Source organism: Cherax quadricarinatus, chromosome 15, assembly GCF_038502225.1.
Source record: "Cherax quadricarinatus isolate ZL_2023a chromosome 15, ASM3850222v1, whole genome shotgun sequence".
NCBI classification, from domain to species: Eukaryota; Metazoa; Arthropoda; class Malacostraca; order Decapoda; family Parastacidae; genus Cherax; species Cherax quadricarinatus.
Window position 1 is genome coordinate 30,675,457 of NC_091306.1, and position 23,129 is coordinate 30,698,585.

Consider the following 23,129-nt stretch of genomic DNA (forward strand, 5'->3'; position numbering starts at 1 on the left):
CAGGTTCTTGTTCATTTCCTCTTACCTCCGTGGGGAGGTGGAACAGAGTTCTTCCTCCGAAAGCCATGCGTGTTGTAGGAGGCGACTAAAATGCCAGGAGCAAGGGGCTAGTAACCCCTTCTCCTGTATGTATTACTAAATGTAAAAGGAGAAACTTTCGTTTTTCCTTTTGGGCCACCCCGCCTCGGTGGGATACGGCCGGTGTGTTGAAAGAACATGTATGAATGAGGGGAAGGTACCTAGTGACTGGCAAACAGCATGTATAGTGCCTTTATATAAACTGAAGGGGAACAAAAAAGATTGTAAAAATTAAAGGGAAATAAATTTACTGAGTATACAATGAAAAGTGTACAGTAGGGTTATTATTGAAAGAATTAGAAGAAAGACAGTAGGACTGAGGATGAGCAAGGAGGCTTTAGAGTGGGTAGGGGATGTGTAGATCAAGTGTTTACATTGAAGCATATATGTGAACAGTATTAGTAAGTTACTAAATGCTGCAAAGAGTTTTTATGAGGATAGTGAGGCTCAGGTTAGGGTGTGTAGAAGAGAAGGAGATTACTTCCCAGTAAAAGTAGGTCTTAGACAGGGATGCATAATGTTACCATGGTTGTTTTATACATTTATAGATGGGGTTGTAAAAGAAGTAAATGCTAGGGTGTTGGGGAGAGGGGTGGGATTAAATTTTGGGGAATCAAATACAAAATGGGAGTTGGCACAGTTACTTTTTGCTGATGATACTGTGCTTATGGGAGATCCTAAAGAAAAGCTGCGAAGGTTAAGGTTAGTGGACGAGTTTGGGAGGGTGTATGAAGTTGGAAAGTTCAAAGCGAGCATAGATAAGGGTAAGGTGATGAGGGTATCAAACGATTTAGATAAAGAAAAACTGGATATCACACTGGAGAGAGTATGGAAGAAGTGAATGTTTTCAGATATTTGGGAGTTGGCTTGTCAGCAGATGGGTTTATGAAAGATTAGGTGAACCATAGAATTGATGAAGGAAAAAAGGAGAGTGGTGCGTTGAGGTATCTGTGGAGACAAAAAGCGTTATCCAGGGAGGCAAAGAAGGGAATGTACGAAAGTATAGTGGTACCAACACTCTTATATGGGTGTGAAGCTTAAGTTGCAAATGCTGCAGCGAGGAGGCAGCTAGAGGCAGTGGAGATGTCCTGTCTAAGGGCAATGTGTGGTGTAAATATTATGCAGAGAATTCGGAGTGTGGAAATTAGTTGGAGGTGTGGAGTTACTAGAAGTATTAGTCAGAGAGCTGAAGAGGAGTTGATAAGGTGGTTTGGTCATTTAGAAAGAGTGGATCAAAATAGAATGACTTGGAGAGCATATAAATCTGTAGGGGAAGGAAGGATGCGTAGGGATTGTCCTCGAAAAGGTTGGAGAAAGGGGGAAAAGTCGGTTTTGTGGGCGAGGGGCTTGGACTTCCAGCAAGCATGTGCAAGTGTGTTAGATAGGAGTGAATTAAGATGAATGGTTTTTGAGACCTGACGAGCTGTTGGAGTGTGAGCAGTGTAATATTTAGTGAAGGGATTCAAGGAAACCGGTTATTTTTATATAGCCGGACTCGAGTACTGGAAATGGGAAGTACAATGCCTATACTTTAACCCTTAGACTGTCTCGATCATATATATACGTCTTATGAGCCACCGTGTTTGACGTATATATATACAAAAATTCTAGCAGCTTCAAATCAAGCAGAAGAAAGCTGGTAGGCCCACATGTGAGAGAATGGGTCTGTGTGGTCAGTGTGCACCATATAAAAAAAATCCTGCAGCACGCAGTGCATAACAAGAAAAAAACTCCCAGCGTTTTTTTGGATTAAAACGCTGACTTTGTGGTGTACAGGTCTCCCTCAACATTCACGAGGGTTAGGGGATCAACAGCCTCGTGAATGTTGAAAAATCACGAATGTTTGGTGCCCCAATATATTGTATGGAAATATAATACAATACTGCTTCCTAAACTTGCTGAACCATGAACAATCATAAAATACATGAAAACGTCGTAAATTGTACTAGATACATACATGTTATGGTTTAATAACATGTATGTTATTAAATACCACTGCCTCCACCACTGTGAGTCCCTACTACCCTCCCTCTGACCCCCACAACTGGCAGCCAGCCCTCCCACCACTGTGTGGTGAGTGTTTTGTTTGTTTATTATTTGCTATTAAACTACAGTATAAATAATGTCAACCCATTTATGACTGCATATTGGAATGGCTATTCGGACAGGTATTGGACGGTGACATCATATGTTTACTCTTGAACACACCAAAGAATCAAACATTTCTGCTACTGCTAATAACAACAACAGTAATAGTAATAATAATAATAACAATCATAATAATAATAATAATAATAATAATAATAATAATAATAAATACGATAGAACTGAAGAGGGAAATTGTACAAAAATACGAAGGTTGAAGCAATAGTGGAGGGAGTGGTTGACTCATCGTCAGTGTGGCTTTGTTTATGCTGGAGTGAGCATTAGTCTCCGTGCTCTTCCAAACATTTCACAATAATTCATTGTGTTTGGTGCTTGTAGATTGAGTGTGACTAGAGTGGTAGAGGCAGTGGTGAGGCAGCGGTTGAGGTAGTGGTTGAGGCAGCGGTTGAGGTAGTGGTTGAGGCAGCGGTTGAGGCAGTGGTATTTAATAGCATACATGTTATTAATAATAATAATATTAATAATAATAATAATAATAATAATAATAATAATAATAATAAGGCGTAGCAGTAATGTTGAAGGATTAGTTATGGAAGGAGAAAAGAGAATATGAATGTGTAAATTCAAGAATTATGTGGATTAAAGTAAAGGCTGGATGCGAAAAGTGGGTCATAATAAGCGTGTATGCACCTGGAGAAGAGAGGAATGTAGAGGAGAGAGAGAGATTTTGCGAGATGTTAAGTGAATGTATAGGAGCCTTTGAACCAAGTGAGAGAGTACAGTGGACCCCCGCATACCGATGGCATCACATAACGATTAATCCGCATACCGCTTGCTTTAATCGCAAAATTTTTGCCTCGCATACCGCTTAAAAACCCGCTCACCGATTTTCGTCCGAGACGCGTCCAATGTGCGGCCTGAGCCACGCTCACATGTTCCGCCGGTGGCATTGTTTACCAGCCAGCCTCCGCGGTAACATCCAAGCATACAATCGGAATATTTCGTATTATTACAGTGTTTTCGGTGCTTTTTCTGGAAAATAAGTGACCATGGGCCCCAAGAAAGCTTCTAGTGCCAACCCTACAGCAATAAGGGTGAGAATTACAATAGAGATGAAGAAAAAGATCATTGATAAGTATGAAAGTGGAGTGCGTGTCTCCGAGCTGGCCAGGTTGTATAATAAACCCCAATCAACCATCGCTACTATTGGTGGTACAGCTGCTGCTGCTGCTGCTGCTGTAGCATCGTCTGCTGCTGCTGTAACATCGTCTGTTGCTGCTGTAGCATCGTCTGTTGCTGCTGTACCACCGTCAGCTGCTGCTGCTGCTGTAGCACCGTTGTTGGTGTGGCTTATTGAGAATACCAAGAAACAATTAACCCCAGAGGATTTGCCACCCAGGATAACCCAAAAAAGTCAGTGTCATCGAAGACTGTCTAACTTATTTCCATTGGGGTCCTTAATCTTGTCTCCCAGGATGCAACCCACACAAGTCGACTAACACCCAGGTGAACAGGGAAAAATGCCTGGAACTAGTGCTCATATTGGTGAATTTAAAGCCAGCAAAGGTTGGTTTGAGAGATTTAAGAATCGTAGTGGCATACACAGTGTGATAAGGCCTGTTCTGGAAGAAAATGCCAAACAGGACCTACAGTACTCAGGAGGAAAAGGCACTCCCAGGACACAGTGTCTCATCAGTCATTGCTGCATCTTCAATAAAGGTAAGTGTCATTTATTCTTCATTTAGTAGACTAGTACATGCACAATATATACTGTGCATGTACTACTCTACTATTGTGCATGTATCCTTCTCTTTGTGTGTAGGAAAATGTATATTCATGTGGTAAAAAAATTTTTTTCATACTTTTGGGTGTCTTGCACGGATTAATTTGATTTCCATTATTTCTTAGGGGGAAAATTCATTCGCATACCGATTATTTCGCATAACAATGACCCCTCTTGCACGGATTAAAATCGGTATGCGGGGATCCACTGTAATTGTGGTAGGGGACCTGAATGCTAAAGTAGGAGAAACTTTTAGAGAGGGTGTGGTAGGTAAGTTTAGGGTGCCAGGTGTAAATGATAATGGGAGCCCTTTGATTGAACTTTGTATAGAAAGGGGTTTAGTTATAGGTAATACATATTTTAAGAAAAAGAGGATAAGTAAGTATACAAGATATGATGTAGGGAGAAATGACAGTAGTTTGTTGGATTATGTATTGGTAGATAAAAGACTGTTGAGTAGACTTCAGGATGTACATGTTTATAGAGGGGCCACAGATATATCAGATCACTTTCTAGTTGTAGCTACACTGAGAGTAAAAGGTAGATGGGATACAAGGAGAATAGAAGCATCAGGGAAGAGAGAGGTGAAGGTTTATAAACTAAAAGAGGAGGCAGTTAGGGTAAGATATAAACATCTATTGGAGGATAGATGGGCTAATGAGAGCATAGGCAATGGGGTCGAAGAGGTATGGGGTAGGTTTAAAAATGTAGTGTTAGAGTGTTCAGCAGAAGTTTGTTGTTACAGGAAAGTGGGTGCGGGAGGGAAGAGGAGTGATTAGTGGAATGATGATGTAAAGAGAGTAGTAAGGGAGAAAAAGTTAGCAAATGAGAAGTTTTTACAAAGTAGAAGTGATGCAAGGAGGGAAGAGTATATGGAGAAAAAGAGAGAGGTTAAGAGAGTGGTGAAGCAATGTAAAAAGAGAGCAAATGAGAGAGTAGGTGAGATGTTATCAACAAATTTTGTTGAAAATAAGAAAACGTTTTGGAGTGAGATTAACAAGTTAAGGAAGCCTAGAGAACAAATGGATTTGTCAGTTAAAAATAGGAGAGGAGAGTTATTAAATGGAGAGTTAGAGGTATTGGGAAGATGGAGGGAATATTTTGAGGAATTGTTAAATGTTGATGAAGATAGGGAAGCTGTGATTTCGTGTATAGGGCAAGGAGGAATAACATCTTGTAGGAGTGAGGAAGAGCCAGTTGTGAGTGTGGGGGAAATTCGTGAGGCAGTAGGTAAAATGAAAGGGGGTAAGGCAGCCGGGATTGATGGCTTGGATGGCCTTGGACCCTTTCAGGGTCCAAGGCCCAAATCTGAAGTGGTGCCCCAGTGTCCAAGAATTTAAAAAAAAAAAAATTGTTATTTTTTCTTATGAAATGGTAGAGAATCTTTTTGTGAAGGTAATAAAACAAAAAGTACGAAATTTGATGGAAAATTGACGAAATTATGCTCTCGTGAATTTTGATGTGTCAGCGATATTTACGAATCTGCGATTTTGCCGACTTTGACTCCCATTTTAGGCCAATTACATTATTCCAGTCGACCAAATTCTTAGCTATTTCACTAGTATTACTTCTATTCTATCGATTGAGCACAAGAAATCGCCAAGTCAACTGTTTCAACTACAAAATAAAGTGACCGGAAATTGGTAATTTGGCCAATTTAACACAAAGTTCAAAATATTCCAATTTCAAAATAGGGTCCAGAATAAACAATGTAGGTATTCCTGGCACTAAACTAACATTTCCTCTGTTCATTAGTTATGTTTTGAGGCTTTACAAATAAATTCCATTTTGAATTTTTATTCACACCAAAAAATAGAAGATTTACTGTTATGCAATATTGTAATAATTGTATAAATATCATCACCACATTTGTGAATGAATATTAGACCCACCAGCTGGCGTGTATAAGACGTGTGATGTCGTTTGTTTATTCTTGAACATCGGCAAAAATTTAACATTTCCGCCACTTTGAGCTCAGTTTCAAGCCATTTCCAGTGCTAAAACCAATCAAAATTATCTCTATTTCTGTGATATGTCTTCCATTCTATCAAATGAGATCAAGAAATCACAAATACAACTATAAAAAACATACAAAAAAACACTGCAAAGTCGCTGTTTTAATCGAAAATCACGGTCTCGGTTTTTTTTCTCTCATTATACACAGTGTGCAGCAGGATTTGTTTTATGTGGTGCACACATACCACATAGATGTATTCTCTCATATCTAGGCCCAAATTTACCACTCACAGTTTATCAGAGTGAGCTGAGCTCACGACGTAGATCTACGGTTTGGACCCTGAACGTAAAGCCGTAGATCTACGGGACGGACCCTGAAAGGGTTAAAAGCAGGTGGGGATATAGTTTTGGAGTGGTTGGTGCAATTATTTAATAAATGTATGGAAGAGGGTAAGGTACCTAGGGATTGGCAGAGAGCATGCATAGTTCCTTTGTATAAAGGCAAAGGGGACAAAAGACAGTGCAAAAATTAGCTCATCTATCCTCCAATAGCTGTTTATATCTTACCCTAACTGCCTCCTCTTTTAGTTTATAAACCTTCACCTCTCTCTTCCCTGATGCTTCTATTCTCCTTGTATCCCATCTACCTTTTACTCTCAGTGTAGCTACAACTAGAAAATGATCTGATATATCTGTGGCCCCTTTATAAACATGTACATCCTGAAGTCTACTCAACAGTCTTTTATCTACCAATACATAATCCAACAAACTACTGTCATTTCGCCCTATGTCATATCTTGTATACTTATTTATTCTCTTTTTCTTAAAATATGTATTACCTATAACTAAACCCCTTTCTATACAAAGTTCAATCAAATGGCTCCCATTATCATTTACACCTGGCACCCCAAACTTACCTACCACACCCTCTCTAAAAGTTTCTGCTACTTTAGCATTCAGGCCCCTACCACAATTACTCTCTCACTTGGTTCAAAGACTCCTATACATTCACTGAAATAGTGCTCAAATACTCACAATCACATTGACTGGTGAACATTTACACCTGCCTGGGTTATTTACTATTGTCTAGAAATATATACAAAATATTTATAGGTCCCAGCAATGTTTTAGATACCCTGGCATATACCTTGAAGCATGTTATGAAAGGCATCCCTATACTGTTAACATTATTATTATTATTATAATCAAGGGGGAAGCGCTAAACCCGGAGGATTATACAGCGCCTGGGGGGGGGATGTGGAAGGCATTCAGGCTTAATTCGGGGAACTGGAGCACAGATCCAATTCTCTAAATCAAGAGCCCCTCACCAACATCAAGGAACCTTCCTTGAGGGGTATACTGTTAACAGCCCAGTGACATTTGATAAATGGGTGCTGGGGAACCATGGCTTTATTTATTTTCACTGATACACACAAACATGTTCGACTGTCTGTCTGTCTATGCCTAGAATTTTTGGGTTATCCTAGGTAATTTACACTATGTATAATAACTGTACTTATGTGTACATGTGAGACAGAGATATAGATAGACAGATATATAGTAAGAGATATAGACAGAGACAGCCAAAGCAAGGCAGCCTGCCGAATACATAAGAACATAAGAAAGAAGGAACACTGCAACAAGCCTACTGGCCCATACAAGGCAGGTCCATGTCACCCTCCCCATCCCCTGGCTTAGACCAATGACCCACCTAGTCAGGTCACATCCATTGAAGGAAGGATCATGACATCAGATCTAGTAGCACAAGCTAGTCAGGTCCAACTCACACCCACCCACACTCACTCATGAATTTATCTAACCTATTTTTACTTTCCTCTTAAAATGGGAGTGTTAATGCGACATGGCATCAGTGAATCCCTGGTGTTTGCCACACTACTTGCTCTAGCTGGCGCTCAGTTGAATTGGTGCTCCCACAAGGTACAGTGGAACCTCAAATTTCGAACTTAATCCGTTACAGGAGCTAGTTCTAAATTCGAAAAGTTTGAAATTCGAAGCAATATTTCCCATAAGAAATAATGGAAATACAATTAATCCATTCCAGAAACCCAAAAATATTCACAAAAAAAATACATTTTATAGAGATTAATTACAGTTTTACATACACACAACAAATGTTATAGTCTTTAATTATGTATAGTAATATAAAATAACATTTTTACTTACCTTTATTGAAGATTGGTGATGGCATCTGGAAGATAGGGAGGAGGAGAGAGGGAGTTGGGGTTATTGTTTGGAAGGAGAATCCCCCTCCATGAGGACTTCCGGTATCAAAGCCCTCTCTGGGGTTGCTTCCCTTCTCTGTATTTTAATGCCACTAGGACCAGCTTGAGTCATTGGACCCCAGTCTCACAAAATAACTGTCTACAGTCCTCTGTTTCTGTCTCACAAAATAACTGTCCACAGTCCTCTGTTTCTGTCTCACAAAATAACTGTCCACAGTCGTCTGTTTCTGTCTCACAAAATAACTGTCCACAGTCGTCTGTTTCTGTCTCACAAAATAACTGTCCACAGTCGTCTGTTTCTGTCTCACAAAATAACTGTCCACAGTCGTCTGTTTCTGTCTCACAAAATAACTGTCCACAGTTGTCTGTTTCTGTCTCACAAAATAACTGTCCACAGTCCTCTGTACATCCTGGCAAGCTCAACAAGTCTCACTCCAATCTCATACTTCTGTATTATTTCCTTCTTCACATCTATGGTGTTTCTCACTTTCTTTACCACAGGGGTACTGCTAGTAAGTTTCTTTGGACCTATGGCAGCTTATTTCACAGCCCCACAAGAACTAAACACAATTAAATAATCGTAAAAAGTGTGAATGAGATCGCAGGTTAGTGTTCACTCAAGCATAGCCAAAGTTAGACTGCTCACGGCCTGCGCGGGGACGCGGACAGAGCGGGCCAGCAGACAGGTCCTGTACCTGGCGGTCCGAAAATAGGGGCACGTTCGATAATAGGGACACAGTTTGTCCGAAAAAATGGTCTTATTTTCAAAACGTTCGATATGTGATACGTTCGATTTTTGAGGTTCCACTGTACTAAGTGCTCCCAGATTTTTTAATAATGCGCACACTGAGTGCACTGACCCATTCTTTCATGTCTAGGCGACTCAAGCCTACTGTGCCAAATTTGAAGGAATGAAAAATAAAATGTTGATCTACTTTTGGAGCGTTACGCATGCAAACGTAGATCTATGTTTGGACAGTTTAAGGGTTAAAGGAGGGTTTTGGGATATTGGCAGTTTGGAGGGATATGTTATATAACTTTATGTATGCTTCTAAACTGTTGCATCTGGGTGCCTCTACAAAGATAGTGATTATGTGTGAGTGAAGTGAAAGTGTTGAATGTTGATGAAAGTATTTTCTTTCTAGGGATTTTCTTTCTTTTTGGGTCATCCTGCCTTGTTGGGAGACAGCCAACTTGTTGAAAAAAAAAATGAGACGTGGTAGCTAGACGACTTGTGCAAGTGACGGCAAAAATAACATTTTCTCTAGTCCAACATCAGAGAAAATGTGTATACGTACTATATTACTAGGAGTAACTGTAGGAAAAAATTATTTCTCTCGTGTGCCTCCACTCATTTTTCCTAAAAACGGTGTTACATGAGAATGGGAGAGTTGCTCTTTATTTATTCTACTGTACCAACGTGGAGACCACTTGTACACAAACAAGACATATACGCCTGGTTTGTTTACAAAACTTGCGTATGCCTGGTTTGTTTACTTAACGCCAAGCCTGTCCTCTCATGTACTCATTCTCATTCTCTCTCTCTCATTCTCTTTCTCTCTCTCATTCTCTTTCTCTCTCTCATTCTCTCTCTCTCTCTCATTCTCTCTCTCTCTCTCATTCTCTCTCTCTCTCTCATTCTCTCTCTCTCTCTCATTCTCTCTCTCTCTCTCATTCTCTCTCTCTCTCTCATTCATTCTCTCTCTCTCATTCATTCTCTCTCATTCATTCTCTCTCATTCATTCTCTCTCATTCATTCTCTCTCGTTGTCTGTCTCTCTCATTCTCATTCTCTCTCTCATTTATTCGTTTTATCTCGTTTACTCACCTCTGACCTTACATTAACCCAGTGACTGTTTTGGTCGTACATATGCTTCTTACGAGCCACCGTTTTTGACGTATACTCATAAATTCTAGCAGCTTCAAATCAAGCAGGAGAAAGCTGGCAGGCCCACATGTGAGAGAATGGGTCTGTGTGGCCAGTGTGCACCATGTAAAACAAATCCTGCAGCACGCAGTGCATAATGAAAAAAAAAAACTCCAACAGTTTTTTTTTTAATTAAAATGCCGAATTTGTGGTCTACAGTGGACCCCCGCATAGCGACCTTAATCCGTGCAAGAGGGCTGGCTGTTATGCGAAATGTTCGGTATGTGAATGAATTTTCCCCATAAGAAATAATGGAAATAAAATTAATCCGTGCAAGACACCCAAAAGTATGAAAAAAATTTTTTTTTACCACATGAAATGTTAATTTTAGTACACACAAACTGAAAAAGGCATGCACAATTACATGACACTTACTTTTATTGAAGATCTGGTGATGATTGATGGGATGGGAGGAGGGGAGAGAGAGTGTTAGTGTTTAGAAGGGGAATCCCCTTCCATTAAGACTTGAGGTGTCGAGTCCTTTTCTGGGGTTACTTCCCTTCTTCTTTTAATGCCACTAGGACCAGCTTCAGAGTCACTGGACTTCTTTCGCACAACATATCTGTCCATAGTGGCCTGTACCTCTCGTTCCTTTATGATTTGTCTAAAGTGGTTCACAACATTGTCATTGTAACAGTCACCAGCACGGCTTGCAATAGCTGTGTGAGGGTGATTTTCATCAAAAAAGGTTTGCACTTCAAGCCATTTTGCACACATTTCCTTAATCTTTGAAGTAGGCAATTCCTTCAATTTCTCTCTCCCCTCCTCTGAACCAGTTTCCCCAGGTCTGGCCTCTTGCTCTTGAAGTTGATCTATCAGCTCATCAGTGGTTAGTTCTTCATTGTCCTCCTCCACCAACTCTTCCACATCCTCCCCACTAACCTCCAACCCCAAGGACTTCCCCAATGCCACAATTGATTCCTCAACTGGTATACTCCTCTCAGGGTTAGCCTCAAACCCTTCAAAATCCCTTTTGTCTACACATTCTGGCCACAGTTTCTTCCAAGCAGAGTTCAAGGTCTTCTTAGTCACTCCCTCCCAAGCCTTACCTATAAGGTTTATACAATTGAGGATATTAAAGTGATCTCTCCAAAACTCTCTTAGAGTCAGTTGAGTTTCTGAGGTCACTACAAAGCACCTTTCAAACAGAGCTTTTGTGTACAGTTTTTTGAAGTTTGCAATAACCTGCTGGTCCATGGGCTGCAGGAGAGGAGTGGTATTAGGAGGCAAAAACTTCACCTTAATGAAGCTCATGTCCCCATAAAGTCGCTCTGCCACGTCTGTAGGATGACCAGGGGCATTGTCTAACACCAGGAGGCACTTAAGTTCTAATTTCTTTTCAGTTAGGTAATCTTTGACATTGGGGGCAAATGCATGGTGTAACCAGTTATAGAAAAAGTCCCTAGTGACCCATGCCTTACTGTTTGATCTCCACAGCACACACAAATTATCCTTGAGGACATTCTTTTGCCTGAACGCTCTGGGAGTTTCAGAGTGATACACTAATAAAGGCTTAACTTTGCAATCACCACTAGCATTGGCACACATCAACAAAGTAAGCCTGTCTTTCATAGGCTTATGTCCTGGGAGTGCCTTTTCCTCCTGAGTAATGTAGGTCCTGCTTGGCATTTTCTTCCAGAACAGGCCTGTTTCATCACAATTAAACACTTGTTCAGGTTTCAGTCCTTCAGTTTCTATGTACTCCTTGAATTCCTGCACATATTTTTCAGCCGCTTTGTGGTCCGAACTGGCAGCCTCACCATGCCGTATCACACTATGTATGCCACTACGCTTCTTAAATCTCTCAAACCAACCTTTGCTGGCCTTAAATTCACTCACATCATCACTAGTTGCAGGCCTTTTTTTAATTAAATCCTCATGCAACTTCCTAGCCTTTTCGCTTATGATCGCTTGAGAGACGCTATCTCCTGCTAGCTGTTTTTCATTTATCCACACCAATAAGTGTCTCTCAACATCTTCCATCACTTGCGATCTTTGTTTCGAAAACACAGTTAAACCTTTGGCAAGAACAGCTTCCTTGATTGCCTTTCTGTTGCCCACAATAGAAGAGATGGTTGATTTGGGTTTCTTGTACAACCTGACCAGGTCGGCGATACTCACTCCACTTTCATACTTATCAATGATCTCTTTCTTCATCTCTATTGGAATTCTAACCCTTATTGTTGTAGGGTTGGAACTAGAAGCTTTCTTGCGGCCCATGGTCACTTATTTTCCAGAAACAGCACCGAAAACACTGTAATAATACGAAATATTCTGATTGTATGCTTGAATGTTACCGCGGAGGCTGGCTGGTAAACAATGGCACCGGCGGAACATATGAGGCTGGCTCAAGCCGCACATTGGACGCGTCTCGGACGAAGGGCGCTGAGCGGGTTTTTGGGCGGTATGCGAGGCAAAATTTTAGCGATCAAAGCGTCCGGTATGCGGATTGTCCGTTATGCAAGGCGTCCGGTATGCGGGGGTCCACTGTATTTTCATATAGTATTTATGGTTGTATTCTCATTTTCTTGGTCTCATTTGACAGAATGGAAAACATATAGAAATAGAGGTGATTTTGATTGGTTTTACTATGAAAAGAACCTTGAAATGGAGCTCAAAGTAGGGAAAATGTTTGATTTTTGCTGATGTTCAAAAGTAAACAAATTATGTCATTTTCCAATAAATATCCAACTAGCCATTCTGATATGCAGTCATGAATGGGTTGACAGTAAATCTTCTATTTTTTGTTTGAATAAAAATTCAAAATAGAAAGCAAGAGTAATATCAGAGGGGCCTGGAGACATGACTGATGAACAAAGAAAATGTTATTTTAGGGCCAGGAATGTCTGCATTGTTAATTCTGGACCCTATTTTGAAATTGTCATGTTTTTTTAATTTTCGTGAAATTGACCAAATTGCAAATTTCTGACCACGTTATTGGGTAGTTTAAATCGGTAAATGGGCAGTTTCTTGTATTCACTCGATAGAAAAAAATGGAGTTCTAAAGAAATAGCTACGTGTCTGGTCGACTGGAACAATGGAATCAGCCGAAAACAGGGCTCAAAGTGGGGGAAATCATTGATTCGTAAATATCGCCGAGGTCGCAAACTTCGCGAGAGCGTAATTCCGTCAGTTTTCCATCAAATTTCATTCTTTTGGTGTCATTACAGCCAGGAAAAAATTTTCTATCATTTCATAAGAAAAAATAATTTTTTTTTTTAAATTTTGCGACACCAGGAGACACCTCAGGATTTGTGGTTGCTACAGTCAAGCGGTTAAGACTACAAATATTTTAAGTAATGAGTGAGCTGTATATGCATTTTATCTCTCTGGGATGCTTTAAATATCATAGAATATTATGTGTGGGTGGGGTGGCCTGGTATGGTAGGTATGGTAGCCTTGCTGGCTACCATACATACCACACTTGATTTCTTACAATAAATACTACTCATCTCACCCTACATTAAGACTACAAATATTTTAAGGTAAGTAATGAGTGTACTATATGTGTATTTTACTTTTTTATTGTTTTTAATGCCTATTTTTATTACTAACTTAATACATGTTTGTGTAAACTTGTTATCTAGTATTTATATGCATTTATAAATGAAAAAAAAAAAGGGCGTTCCACTTTATGGTGATTTCCGCTTCACAGCAGTAGCCGGGAACCTAACCTGCCATATAAGTGGGGCCCTACTGTTTTGTCTTTTAATCACTACACTCTTAATTTTCTGTATATTTACACAACCCATTCCTCAGCTTCCTCGCTGCTATGTTCACATCCATAGGAAAGTGCTGGTACCCCTAAGCCCCTGTGCATTTTCCCCTTTCTTGTCACCACTGATCAACTTCCTTTCCACAGATGTCTCAGCAGTCCATGCAACTTCCTCAGTTATCTAATCCAATTCTTCTTGTCTTCCTTAGATGCACCTTTTGCGATATCCACTCCCAAATATCTGCATACATTTTGTATGCATTCAGTGCTCCTATGTTAAGATTTATTTTGTACAGTTTCCAAAATACACTTCTTAAAAAAAAAAATGAATGCAGCACCTATTTCCTATCAAGTTCAAGTGATGCAGAGGATGAAATAGATTCCAGAAGGGCAGACACATCATACTTTCAAATGACCCTCTGAACCCTATCCTCACCCATCCAAGAGTACAGGCAAGGCACTTCCCCTTTCCACAACTAAAACCTGTCAAACCTGTTTTCCTGAATACGTTCAAAATTTATTACAGGCTGAAACACCATCATAACATGAACAGGAGAAGCATTGAACCCATAGGGGGTCAATACAGTGCCTAGGGAAACAGGAGGCAATCAAATTCAATCCACAGAAAGGGAGGATAGGTCCAATTGCTAATATGAAAAATTTTTTGTCTGCAACTGTCCAACCTCTTCAAGAATTACATGTAGAGGTTTATTTATTTATTCCTTACAAATATGGTTATTAAGCAAAACTAATCAAGTGGCTTACCTGGTCCGTGACTTCCATATGCCACAGGTTGATTCGGAGATCATCTGCTGATAAATAGGTTTCCTGGTCTGAATTGATAGAAATAGAATTTATGTGGTATGTATGTGCATTGGCAAAAATTCTTCTAGGTGAGGCTTCAACCATAAGTTCCATTGGTTTTAATACAGGTACCTGCAAATAAACAAACATTATTGCCAATCTGCAATTTATATGCAATTCTAAAAATACATAATCTCTGCTTAATGATGGGCAACCCATGAACAAGAAGGATAAATGAATACCTTTTCTCAAAGTACTTATTTACCCAAACTTGGGACACAATCCCTAAATCGACAACTAACCAAAGGATTTCCCTCAAACTGTGCTCAACAGGTTTTACATGCCCAAATCTCTTCATTTTAGTTATTCACTCTCAGATTAAAGTTATAGTTAAACCTTTCATTGTCAGTCCCAATGTATCAAAGCTTAGAAGCCACAATCAGTCCTGTAATACAATGCCATGAGCTCAGCTCACTCAGATAAGCTGTTACTGGTAAATTTGGGCCTAGATATGAGAGAACAAGTCTGTGTGGCAAGTGTGCACCATATAAAAAAATCCTGCAGCAAGCAGTGCATGAAAAAAATACTGTGACAGTGTTTTTGTTGTAAAACAGCAACTTTGCAGTGTACAGTGGAGCCTCTACTTGCGAGTTTAATTCGTTCCATGACCTTGCTCGCAACTGGATTTGCTCGTTTGCAGAGTAAATTTTCTTCATTTAAATTAATTGAAATGCAATTAATCCATTCCAGTGGAATTCTGTATGTCAATAATTTCACTAATATCAACTCTACGGCTTATTTATCTATCACAGTTCATCTAATATGACATAAACAATATAAATAACATAGAAACCTGATATATACTCCAGAATGCACAAAATATGTCATTATGTAACAGGTTGAGGTGGCCACAGCCGCTCCCTCTTTGTTGTGGTAAACACTGCCATCTAGTGACGGCCTTTTGAAGTTGCTTATTATTATAATTATTATTATGTAGTACATGTACATTATTATTATATACAGTGGACCCCCAGTTATCGGCCGGTTTGGTTATCAGCCAACTCAGTTATCGGCGTTTTTTTCAGCGCCCAGTTATTGGCCGTTCGCTTGGTTATCAGCGGTTTTGGACATGTCTATCCGCCGGCTGGGGCAGCTTGCGCTTCAGTTTGGCTTTGTCTCTTGGTGGCTAAGGAGGCTTCTGCTCATACATCCAAACATTTCACTTGTTTACCATTGTTTTTAGTGGTTTTTCTTGCAGTGCAACTGTGAAATAAGTAACCATGGCTCCATAGAAAGTTCCTAGTAAAGTTCCTGATGTAAAGAAAGCGAGAAACACCATGGAATTTAAGTGTGAAGTGATCAAAAAGTCTGAGAGTGGTATGAAGGTGATGGAACTTGCCAGGATGTTCAGCAAGAATAAATCAACAATTACATCCATCCTGGCAAAGAAAGAACAAATCAAAGACGCTAATGTTGCAAAAGGAGTAACTTTTCTAACTAAACAAAGGACACTGATAATGGAAGAGATGGAAAAGTTATTATTATTGTGGATTAAGGAAAAAGAATTAGTGGAAGACAGTGTAGTGGAGTCTACTATTTGTGAGATGGTAAAGCAGTTGCATGAGGATCTTGCAAAGAAAATGCCTGGAACAAGTGCTGCAGTTTGTGAATTTAGGGCCAGCAAAGGATGGTTTGATAGATTTAAGAAGCATAGTGGCATACACAGTGTTGTAAGGCATGGTGAGGCTGCAAGTTCTGACAAATGTGCAGCTGAACAGTATGTTCACAAATTCCAGGACTATGTAAAGGCTGAAGGATTCGAACCCCAACAAGTTTTCAATTGTGAAGAAACAGGTCTGTTTTGGAAGAAAATGCCAAAGAGGACCTACATTACCCAGGAGGAAAAGGCACTGCCAGGACACAAGCCTAAGAAAGACAGGCATAATGACAACTGGGACCTCTTCTAAGGCAGAAATGACAGGGATGGGGTACACTTATCTAGGTCTTGGGTGGGGGCACTGGCAACTGCAGTGGAGGGAGCTGTTAGGACTTTAAACTAGGAATAGTTAGTGGTATGGGTTTTGGCGGGAAAACAGTGAAGTCCCCGTGTAGTAATATTATAAGTTCTAGGGGAACTAGTAATAAGCAGAATGAGGTAGATATTGGAAAGCCAGTGATACTAGGTGACAAGGACAGTAGAAAAAACAGAAATGAGCAGGAAGGGTAAAGAGAAAGGTGGGTCATTAAAAATATATTATGCTAATAGCCGTTGTGCTGGGAATAAGATGGACAAGTTGAGATTAGTTGCTAGTGCAGGTAACATTGATGTATTTGCCATTATGAGACGTGGTTTAATTCAAAAAGTCGGGACATGCCTGCAGAATGTCACATTCAGAGTTTTAAATTGCTCCAAGTAGATAGAAGTATCGGGAAAGAGGGTGGGGTGGCATTGTATGTCCGAGATCACTTGAACTGTTGCATAAAAATGGGCATCAAGTCTGAAGTAACACAGAGTCTGTTTGGATAGAATTTTCAGAAGGGTATGAAAAATTGATTTTAGGAGTGATATACCGTCCCCCAAACTTAGATATGGGCCAAGGGAGACTACTATGAGAGGAAATTGTTAAGGCCACAAGGCACGATAACGTAGTAATTCTAGGAGACTAACTTTAGTTATATTGATTGGAATTTCTCGACTGGGAATTTAGAATCTAACGACTTCTTAGAGGTAGTTCAGGACTGTTTTTTGAGGCAGTTTGTGACAGAGCCTACAAGGAGTAATAACCTGCTTGACTTGGTTTCGGCAAACAAGGAAACCCTTGTTAATAATTTAGAAATTACAGAGGAACTCGGCACAAGTGATCGCAAATCAATTACCATTAGCATTGAATGGAAGTATGACAGTAGGGATAATTCAGTAATGGTCCCAGATTTTCCCTTAGCAGATTATAATGGGCTTAGAGAACACTTATCATCTGTGGACTGGGGAAATGAAGAGAGCTATCAGTATAACAGCTTTCTTAACCCTTTGACTGTTGCAACCCCCAATCCTGAGGTGTCTCCTGGTGTCGCAAAATTTAAAAAAAAAAATTATTTTTTCTTATGAAATGATAGAGAATCTTTTCCCGATTGTAATGACACCAAAAAAACGAAATTTGATGGAAAACTGACGGAATTATGCTCTCGCGAAGTTAGCGACCTCAGCGCTGTTTACAAATCGGCGATTTCGCCCATTTTGAGCCCTATTTTCGGCTAATTCCATTGTTCCAGTCGCCCAAACTCATAGCTATTTCTTTAGAACTCCATTTTTTCTATCGACTGAGTACAAGAAACTGCCCATTTACCGATTTCAACTACCTAATAATGTGGTCAGAAATTTGCAATTTGGCCAATTTCACGAAAACTAAAAAATATGACAATTTCAAAATAAGGTCCAGAATGAACAATGCAGACATTCCTGGCTCTAAAATAACATTTTCTTTGCTCATCAGTCATGTCTCCAGGCCCCTCTGATATTACTCTTGTTTTCTATTTTGAATTTTTTTCAAACAAAAAATAGAAGACTTACTATTATGCAGACTACTGCAATACTGTAATAATTGCATAAATAACATCAACCCATTCATGACTGCATATTAGAATGGCTAGTTGGACATTTATTGGACAATGGCATCATTTGTTTACTTTTGAACATTGAGCTCCATTTCTAGGTTCTTTTTATAGTAAAATCAATCAAAATCACCTCTATTTCTATAATATGTTTTCCATTCTATCAAATGAGCCCAAGAAAACGAGAATACAACCATAAATACTATACGAAAATAGACCACAAAGTCGGCATCTTAATTAAAAAAAAACGGTCGGAGTTTTTTTTTTCTCGTTATGCACTGCGTGCTCCAGGATTTTTTTTATATGGTGCACACTGACCACACAGACCCATTCTCTCACATGTGGGCCTACCAGCTTTCTCCTGCTTGATTTGAAGCCGCTAGAATTTATGAGTATATATACGTCAAACACGGTACCTCGTAAGACGTATATATACGGCCGCGACAGTCAAAGGGTTAACACAATACATGCTGCCCAAAGAACATTTATCCCATATAAGGAAATTAGATCGAATAAAAATGACCCAAAATGGATGAATAGTAGGCTCAAATATCTTTTAGGGAAGAAGAAAGGAATTTTTAGACGTATCAAAAGAACAGGACGATAATAAACTATGCACAATTGCGGTAACTAGTGACATGGTCCTCAGACAAATAGAGAAACTAAAACCTAACAAATCCCCAGGCCTTGATGAACTGTTTGCAAGGGCGTTAAAGGAATGTCAAGAGGAACTTAGCATACCTTTGGCTAATAAACCATACCCCGACTGGGATTGAACCCGCGGTCAGAGTGTCTCAAAACTCCAGCCCATCGCATTAGCCACTAGACCAGCTAGCCACAATAAGATTCGTCCAACTAGGTATATTTCTACACCATAGGAAGGTTAGCACAGGCACCACTGTGACCACAAATGGAAGTTTTTACAGCCTTTGGCTAATCTTTTAAATTTATCACTACAAACTAGCATAGTGCCTGATAAGTGGAAAATGGCAAATGTAATACCTATTTACAAGGCAGGTGACAGGTCCCTGGCTTCAAACTATAGACCAATAAGCATTACCTCCATAGTGGGAAAATTTATGGAATCAATAATTGCCGAAGCAATTCGTAGCCATCTTGATAGGCACGGATTGATTAATGTATCTCAACACGGTTTTACAAAGGGGCATTCCTGTCTTACAAATTTACTAACTTTTTTCACTAAGGTGTTTGAGGAGGTAGATCATGGTAATGAATATGATATTTTGTACATGGACTTCAGTAAGGCTTTCCATAGAGTTCCACATCAGAGGCTATTGAGGAAACTTAAGGCACACGGAATAGGAGGAGAAATTTTTTGAAGGGTAGAGGCATGGCTGACAAATAGGCAGCAGAGAGTTTGCCTAAATGGGGAGAAATCAGAAATGGGGGCACGTCACAAGCGGTGTTCCTCAGGGGTCAGTGTTGGGCCCGTTGTTGTTCACAATTTACATAAACGACATAGATGAGGGAATAAATAGCGACATAAGCAAATTTGATGATGACACCAAAATAGGCCGTCCAATTCATTCTAATGAGGACATTAGAACACTCCAGGATGATTTGAATAGACTGATGCAATGGTCAGAGAAGTGGCAGATGCAGTTTAATATACACATATGCAAAGTTGTAAATGTTGGACAGGAAAATAACCATGCGACATATAAACTAAAGTAGATCTTAATACTACTGATTGCAAAAAGGATTTAGGAGTTCTGGTCAGCAGTAATCTAAAACCAAGATAACAGTGCATTAATGTTCGCAAAAAAGTTAACAGAACTCTTGGCTTCATATCTAGAAGTATAAATAATACAAGTCCTCAGGTTGTTCAACTCTATATATCCTTGGTTAGGCCTCATTTAGACTATGCTGCTCAGTTCTGGTCACCGTATTACAGAATGGATATAAATGCTCTGGAAAACGTACAGAAGAGGATGACAAAGATGATCCCATGTATCAGAAATCTTCCATATGAGGATAGACTGAGGGCCCTGAATCTGCACTCTCTCGAAAGGCATAGAATTATGGGGGATATGAGCGAGGTGTATAAATGGAAAACAGGAATAAATAAAGGGGATGTAAATAGCGTGCTGAAAATTTCCAGCCAAGACAGGACTCGCAGCAATGATTTCAAGTTGGAAAAATTCAGACTCAGGAAGGATATAGGAAATCACTGGTTTGGTAATAGAGTTGTGGATGAGTGGAACAAACTCCCGAGTACAGTTACCGAGGCTAAAACGTTGTGTAGTTTTAAAAATAGGTTAGATAAATACATGAGTGGGTGTGGGTGGGTGTGAGTTGGACCTGACTAGCTTGTGCTGCTGGGTCTGGTGCCGTGCTTCCTTCCTTGAGTGGAGGTGACCAGACTGGGTGGGTCATTGGGCTAATCAGGGGGGGGGGATAGACCTGCTCCGCAAGGGTCAGTAGGCCTGTTGCAGTGTTCCTTCTTTCTTATGTTCTTATGTGAGGGTCATCTTATGAATCAGTACATTGACATTAAGAGGGACATTAAAAAGGGGATAAGAAAAGCTGAAGTCGCTAGGGATTCAAAAACTAACCCAAAAAGTTTTTTCCAGGTTTATAGAACAAAAGTTAGCGATAAGACAGATCCCCTTAAAAATAACTCTGGGCATCTTACTGACAAGGAGAATGAAACATGCTCTATTCTTAATAATTATTTTCTCTCGGTTTTCACTCAAGAAGACACTAACAATATCCCAGTAATTAATTTTTAAAGTGGGCCTGAAGATAAGTAATGCAATATTATAGTGTTACAAAAAAAAATGCAATTTCTAATAAGCATAGAGATCTCCAGTGAATACTAGAAAGGACTGCCCTTCTAGCATCCAGCCTGTTACTGGGTTTTCGTAACAAGTAGTCAGTATCCTGGTCCAATTATCCATTAGAATTCAGTAAGATTCAATAGTGCTTCAGGATTACAACTGGTAGGCTACTAACTAAAGAAATTAAAATTTAATAAGTTTATTAATAATAAAATTGTCTAGGCGTATATTATCAAATTAAATTAAATTAATCAATATAAACAAAATAATAATAATCATTCCTCTCGTGTACAGTAGTTTTGTGCTGAAGGCACATATCACATCTTTATGGCTTATAAGTACCTTCTGGTACATTATTAGAATTTGACAACATAATACAAATACAGTGGACCCCCGGATAACGATATTTTTTCATTCCAGAAGTATGTTCAGGTGCCAGTACTGACCGAATTTGTTCCCATAAGGAATATTGTGAAGTAGATTAGTCCATTTTAGACCCCCAAACATACACGTACAAACGCACTTACATAAATACACTTACATAATTGGTCGCATTGGGAGGTGATCGTTAAGCGGGGGTCCACTGTATATACAAGTTTGTGTGTATGTGTGTAAGTTTTCTAAGTAGTTCGCTATGTCTGAAGACTCTACTAGACAACCAATGACTGACTATAAGTCCTCAAATAAACTAACTTCTTGACCAACCTGGCAATCAGAACAGCTTGCTTGAACAATAAAACGACTGATAAGCCGAACAGCAATATAACAAGCAACAGCGACATAAAATCAGGAACAAGGAGATAATATAACGACACTAAGCAGGGACCATCTGCAGATCCTCCACAAAAGTCACAAAACTCCCATGCTACTGAATCTAAGTTTAGCATTAGAAATATCCCCGACTGTGACAGTGCACAGATACCAGTACAAATTAGGTCAGAAGCTACAGCTCAGGACCTGAGTTGCTCAGTGTGTCTATAAGACACACAACCTCAGTACAACGTCGAAAATCACTAAGTCTAGGCAATGTTCTGTGAACAAAGTTCCACAGAACCAACAACAAGAAAGCGACAGACGATCTTCCAACAAGGGCCAGCAAGGAAGACACGTCTTGTCGGAAGCCAAGCCAAAACAGAAAAGAGGGCGAGTCAAAGCAAGACAGTCTCACCCAGGTGAGGTGTGATCACCCTCCCCACGATCACGTGATAGCTCCGTGGACTGCTGCTGCCCAGCAACACAGAGAAGCCGGCAGCGTAACGAGCAACGAGCGATAATTACAGTAGTTAGACAATTAAGACTTGAACTATGAGCACTGAATAATACAGTGGACCCCCGCATAACGATCACCTCCGAATGCGACCAATTATGTAAGTGTATTTATGTAAGTGCGTTTGTACGTGTATGTTTGGGGGTCTGAAATGGACTAATCTACTTCACAATATTCCTTATGGGAACAAATTCGGTCAGTACTGGCACCTGAACATACTTCTGGAGTGAAAAAATATCGTTAACGGGGGGTCCACTGTATATATAAATGTTACATCCTACCTAATAATATAACTAAGTCAAATAATAATATAAAGCAATATTTTACGATTTAGTTATTATTGTAAACATAAGCCATATAAAATTATATGAACAGGTAATATACATTATATACATTGTGACCCATTCAGGGGTCGCAATACATAGTCACTAGTGAAATGGTTATCAAACAGATAGACTGATTAACCAATTGACTGTCGCAACCCTTAATCCCGAGGTGTCTCCTGGTGTCGCAAAATTTCCAAAAAAAAAAAAAAATTCTTCATGAAATGATAGAGAATCTTTCCCCGATAGTAATGACACCAAACAAATGAAATTTGATGGAAAACTGACGGAATTACGCTCTCACGAAGTTAGCGACCTCAGGCAATTTTACAAATCAGCGATTTTGCCCACTTTGAGCCCTATTTTCGGCTGATTTCATTGTTCCAGTCGACCAAACTCATAGCTGTTTCTTTAGAATTCCATTTTTTCTATCGACTGAGTACAAGAAACTGCCCATTTACCAATTTCAACTACCCAATAATGTGGTCAGAAATTTGCAATTTGGCCAATTTCACAAA

At 39.6% G+C, this 23,129-nt stretch overlaps 1 protein-coding gene across 4 annotated transcripts in view; it reads right to left on the bottom strand.

Annotated features, from left to right (window-relative positions):
* Window positions 1-14,530: 14,530 nt before the first annotated feature.
* The window catches only part of tws (protein phosphatase 2 regulatory subunit tws), a 118,549-nt gene continuing 109,950 nt past the window's right edge, over window positions 14,531-23,129 (bottom strand). For all 4 annotated transcript variants that reach the window (XM_070085255.1, XM_070085254.1, XM_070085257.1 and 1 more), the window contains one exon: window positions 14,531-14,743. In XM_070085255.1, the coding sequence (XP_069941356.1) occupies window positions 14,546-14,743 (198 nt within the window). In that variant the 3' untranslated portion in view covers window positions 14,531-14,545. The remainder of the gene's footprint in view (window positions 14,744-23,129) is intronic.